Here is a 6000-nt window from a genome sequence, read left to right on the forward strand (position 1 = left end):
CTGGCTGTCTACTCTATCTGTGCCTCTCATAATCTTATGAGTGCTATCAGGTCTCCCCTTTGCCTTCCCTGCTCCAAACAAAACAACCCAAGTTTATCCAACTTCTCTTTATAGCACATACCCTCTAATCCAGGCAACATCCTGATAAACCCCTACTGCACCCTCTCCAAAGCCTCCACATCCTTCCTATAATGGGGCAGCCAGAATTGAATGCAATACTCCAGATGCAGCTAACTAGAGTTTTATAAAGCTGCAAACATAACTTCCCGACTGTTGAACTTAATGCCTCGACTAATAAAGGTAAGCATGCCATACACTGCCTTTACCACCCTATAAACCCGTGCAGCCACTTGCAGGGAGCTATGGACTTGGACCCCAAGGTCCCTCTGAACATCAACACTGTTAAGGATCCTGCCATCAAATGTGCACCTTCCCTTTACATTTGATCTCCCAAAGTGCAACACCTCCCACTTGCCCAGATTAAACTCCATCTGCCATTTCTCCACCCATTTCGGCAACTGATCTACATCCCGCTGTACTGTTTGGCAATCTTCTACACTGTCCACAACACCACCAATCTTTGTATCATCTCCGAACTTACTAACCTACGCATCCACATTTTCATCCACATCATTTATATACATCACAAACAGCAGAGGCCCCAATACAAATCCCTGCAGAACACCACTAGTCATGGACCTCCAGCCAGAATAAGTCCTATTGACTACTACCCTGTCTTCTATGGGCAAGCCAATTCTGAATCCAAATGGGCAAGTCACTGTGGATCCCATACATCTCAATCGTCTGGATGAGCCTGCCATTGTCAAACTCCTTACTCAAATCCATGTAGACAACACCTACAGCTCGACCTTCATCGATCACCTTTGTCACCTCCTCAAAAAACTTGATCAAGTTTGTAAGACATGACTTGCCCCACAGAAAGCCATGCTGACTTTCCCCAATTAGGCCATGGTTCTCCAAATGCTCATAAATCCTATCCAATAGCTTCCCTATCACTGATGTGAGACTCACCAGTCTATAGTTTCCAGGATTATCACTATCTCCCTTCTTGAATAATGGAACAGCATTAGCTATTTGCCAGTATCTGGGACCTCACTTGTGGCTAGAGAGGACATGAAGATCTTGGTCAAGGCCCCAGTAATCTCATCTCTTGGCTCACAATAACCTGGGGTATATCCCATCAGGCCCTAGGGACATATCCTCCTCAATGTTCTTTAAGAGACAACAATACCACCTCTTTCTTTATCTCAAAATACCTTAGCATATTAGCACGCTCCACACTGATCTCACTATCCTCCACATCCTCCTTGGTAAATACCAGAGCAAAGTACTCATTAGCTTATACATTTTTTTGTTTTCAAATAGAGTTTTATCACCTCCTAATTTCTTCGTGTTCTCTTGCCCATGCTTCCCCCCCACCCCCCTCACATTTAATGTTTCCTCTTAGTTTTTGTAATGCATGATGCCTCATCGCTACTTGGTTTGATCCCTTCAGCAGAATATATTTTTCTTGGATTTTATTTGACACCACTTTACATTTGCCAATTTTATTCAACATTGTTCCCCAATATTGGCCTGGATTTGTCGTTGGAACAATGGTGAAACTCAAACATTTTTCATCATTACACAGCAAATCGACAGCAACTTGGGATTTCTTTTCCTGAGTAAATTAAAATGGAGGTCCCAACGTTGCTGCCCATCATTCAGCGTCGCTCCATAGAAGGCACTCCAACACAGATCTTGCAACTATTTCCACCACAGGAAAGGAAAAAATAAAATGACAAAAATTTCAGGTGCTTCCAGGTTGCTGCAAGCGGCTGCCTTTAAAATGCCAGACTAAGTCATAATCACTACCGAGCAACCTAAATCAGAATCAGGTTTATCATCACTCACACACGCCATGAAATTTGTTGCTTTGCGGCAGCAGCACAGTGCAAGACATAAAAATTACTATAAGTTACAAAAATAAATAGTGCAAAAGAGGAATAATAAGGTAGTGTTCATGGACCGTTCAGAAATCTGATGGCGGAGGGGAAGAAGCTGCTCCTGAAACGTTGAGTGTGGGTCTTCAGGCTCCTGAACCTGGCTGAGTCTACAACCCTCTTTCAATCCTGCACATTGGAACCTCCAATTCTGATTCAGAGTTAAAATTTTGCTTTTCCCTTCCTAGCTCCCCATCAGAATTCTTCAATCGATATGATGGGCTTTTTTGTGAACTGGATGACTGGATCATGGATCCACTTAAACTGAAGCCCAAGATTATTGCGGAAATGTAGTTCAACTCTACGCATATGCCTTTGCAACACATAATAGGTTAATTTTATATCGAAAACTTACAATTGATCTTATCAGTTTCAGAGGAGTTACAAACTTCTACCACCCATTAAGTAGAAATGCTCACTAACCACATACCTAAAGCCTGACCGATTGTTTAGGCCACATCTCCAGGCCCAGAACTTCCAACCAACAGAAATATTCTCTAATATTTTAATAATTACAATCAAAACTCCTTAAATCTAATTCTAGGGTATATGCTCTTAGCTTGTGCAACCTCTGTCACTTCGTCATTTGACTTCAGGTACAATTATACTATGAGTAAGCTATGCTGCATATCATAAGAAGCAAATTCTAACTACTGTTTAATTAAATCTGTATCATCAAAATGAGTCCCTTAATCCTCTTCAGTTAAATTTAATTAGTAATTTCAGGCTCGCAAGAAATAAATTCTTATTTATTGAAAGCAAAAATCAATGAGTCTTTATTTAAAATTCAGTTCAACAGGGATGTCAAGTTTTCACATGAATTTCAACATCATATTCTACCTCATCACTACCTCTTGAGCTCATCCATAATCCAAATTAGTAGACTGCTCAACCAACGATCAGGACCAAATAATTACAAATTCCCTCTGGTTAAACTTTGGCAAGATATAACTAGAAGGTTATCGAAAATTACAGGGGGATCTTGATCAGCTGAGTGAGTGGGCCGAGGAATGGCAAATGGAGTTTAATTCGGATAAGTGCGAGGTGTTGCATTTTGGAAAGTCAAATCCAGATAGGACGGGAGGGCCCTGGGGAGTGTTGTAGAACAGAGGGACCTTGGATTACAAGTACATGATTCACTGAAATTGAAGCCACAGGTAGACAGGGTGGTGAAGAAGGCTTTTGGCACACTGGCCTTCATCAGTCAGGGCATTGAGTATAAAAGTTGGGAAGTAATGGTACGGTTGTACAGGATGCCAGTGAGGCCACACTTGGAACATTATGTTCAGGTTTAGTTGCTCTGCTATAGCAAAGGTGTTATTAAACTAAAAAGAACACAGAAAAGATTTACAAGGATACTGCCAGGACTTGAGGGACTAAGTTAGAGGGAGAGATTGGACATAGGAGAATGAGGGGTGATCTTAGAGGTGTATCAAATCATGAGGGGCATAGATAGGGTAAAAGCACTAAGTCTCTTCGCGCCACCCCCCCCCCCCCCCCCCCCCCCACCCCAAAGAGTTGGGGAATCAAGAACGAGAGGACATAGGTTTAAGGTGAGAGGGAAAAAGATTTAAGAGCAACTTTTTTTTAAACACAAAGGGTGGTATCTATGTGGAATGAGCTGCCAGAGGAAGTGGTTGAGGCAGGTTCAATAACAACTTTTAAAAGACAGTTTGGGCAGGTACATGGATAGGAAATGTTTAGAAGGTTCTGGGCCAAACGCTGGCAAATGGGACTAGCTTGGATGGGGCATCTTGGTCAGCATGGACTAGTTGGGCCAAAGGGCCTGTTTCCGTGCTGTGTTCCTCTATGACTGTAGCCTATTTACCTAATATGCCTCACGCTAGTAATTTTCTGAAACTGAACCTGTTCACATTCTTGGTGTCATACCTGCCAAAGGCAAGCTTCGGACCACATATACTTACCATCCTTAAGACTGCCCACTTCCATAATAACATCTGACTGCATCCCTGTTCCCCTCTGCTTCTGTTGAAACCCCCACTCCCAGGCCCATGCTGCCTCCCACCTCCTGACTAACCACCCATATGTCCTCTCCTCCTTTCACTCCGTTTATTTTAGTAGGGAGATGATGTTTTCAAGCCTTTCCCCTAATCAGGGGTATACCAGCAGAGCTGTCAAGCGAAATTATTCTAAGCAGACATCTCATGCATGGGTAGATAGTCCCAGAATAAGGACCTTCCTTCGGAAGAAAGCAACGCAGCATTCAGAACTAAATTATCCTCAAAGGAAAACCATAAGAAAATTAGCAATGGAAAATAAGTCCTGCCAGACAGCACTCAGGCTCTCAGTATTTACTGAGGGTACAGGAGATAATTACCCAACTGTCAATGTACACAGATGCTAACAATTCCTTTGTGTCTTCAGACACAACTGTCCTCTTCTTCCTTTAAAAATGCAGTTACCATCAAATAGGTTTATCAATATAATGAGCAGCTGTTCAAAGACCTAATTGGATTATGAAAGCTTCCTGCTTTCCCATGACTAGTTTCTCTGGAGGAGCCTATTCCCACCATTCATAAAATAACGAGGCTTCCTGGTTTAATAAAAACATTGGAGAACAAAAAAAAGATTATGTTTTAAAGGTTACTTAGAAAAAGTCATTTTTGTGACACCCGCCTCTGCATCTCCTAATTAATCAATCAAGAAATTAGCCTTAGTCTGAATTTCACACAGATTTTAAAATCTGTCAACGTCTGCTCTTGATATTTAAATAATTGTAGCTGCAATATTTGGAGCACAATGCCATTCACTGCAACTTTTAACTGATGATCATCAATCACAGTACTTCGCTATGAGCTGAGCGTTAACATTTTGTAGAAAGAGGACGATCACCTTTTTGTTAATTTTATTACATTTTAATAGATGAGAAATATCCTCTGGGAGGTTTTTAATGGACAGAATCCCATTAATATTCTTCTTAGTGCTCTAAGTCCAGCATCTAACAACACCATACCACGATCTGGACACTTTGATCTCTGACTGTAGCGGAAGCACAAAGCCCACAGCTAAACCAGGTCAGCTGGTTGAAGATTTAAAAATATAACTGCCAGTTAAGTTTAATTTTTATCAACTGACCTGGAGGGTAATGGGCTTAAGCAAAATATTCTTCAGGACAATGCTTTTAATTTAAAAGTTGGTCCCTAGGATTAACCAAAATATTCCCAAAATAAATTGTAATTTATTCAACATACAAATAAAATTTGATCAAGATGTAGAGCACATGAAATCTCAATATTTGAAGAAAAGCAAATTTTTAAATAACCAACGGTGAAGAAAACAAAACAGTTTCTTACCTGAACCTTAGAGCCAGGTTCGTGGGAAATAGCTGGGACATAAATAACTTCTTGAACTTCATGGCCAGGCCTCGCTGAATTTTTTCCAAATATTGTATGTGCAGCCTCAGTGGCAGTAGGCAGAGCTGCAAAGCAAGAGCTGGAGGGAGCCACGGACATCCTAAAGTTGAGGAGAATGAACAGGATCACTACTAAGTTTGTGGTAGCCAAACATATAGCAGCACCTGCTGCGATCTTGACTTGCCCTTGCCACCATTCTGGTTTTGTTTGGCGTGGCAATGTTACTCAAATTGCAAGCTGATACAGTCAAAGTGAGGTCAATAGGATGCCTGGAAATAACCCGAAGTAAGAAATAGTTAAGCAATCATACTGAACCATTAGAATCAGATTTATTACCCATGTGAAATAGGAGCAGAATTAGGCCATTCGGCCCATCGCGTCTGCTCCACCATTCGATCGTGGCTGATTTATTTTCCTCTCTCAACCCCATTCTCCTGCCTTCTCCCTGTAACCTTTGACACCCTTACTAATCAAGAACCTATCAACCTCCGCTTTAAATATACCCAATGACTTGGCCTCCACAGCCCTCTGTGGCAATGAATTCCACAGATTCATCGCCCTCTGGCTGAAGAAATTCCTCATCATCTCTGTCCTAAAGGAACATCCTTCTATTCTGAGGCCGT

General features: G+C 41.6%; 1 protein-coding gene across 1 annotated transcript in view; it reads right to left on the bottom strand.

The window, feature by feature from the left end:
• Positions 1–5476, bottom strand: part of LOC127570475 (secernin-1-like) — a 48523-nt gene extending 43047 nt beyond the window's left edge. The window contains exon 1 of the mRNA XM_052016096.1: positions 5318–5476. Within this exon, the coding sequence (XP_051872056.1) occupies positions 5318–5476 (159 nt within the window). The remainder of the gene's footprint in view (positions 1–5317) is intronic.
• Positions 5477–6000: the final 524 nt, after the last annotated feature.

The sequence above is a fragment of the Pristis pectinata genome, chromosome 5 (assembly GCF_009764475.1).
Source record: "Pristis pectinata isolate sPriPec2 chromosome 5, sPriPec2.1.pri, whole genome shotgun sequence".
NCBI classification, from domain to species: Eukaryota; Metazoa; Chordata; class Chondrichthyes; order Rhinopristiformes; family Pristidae; genus Pristis; species Pristis pectinata.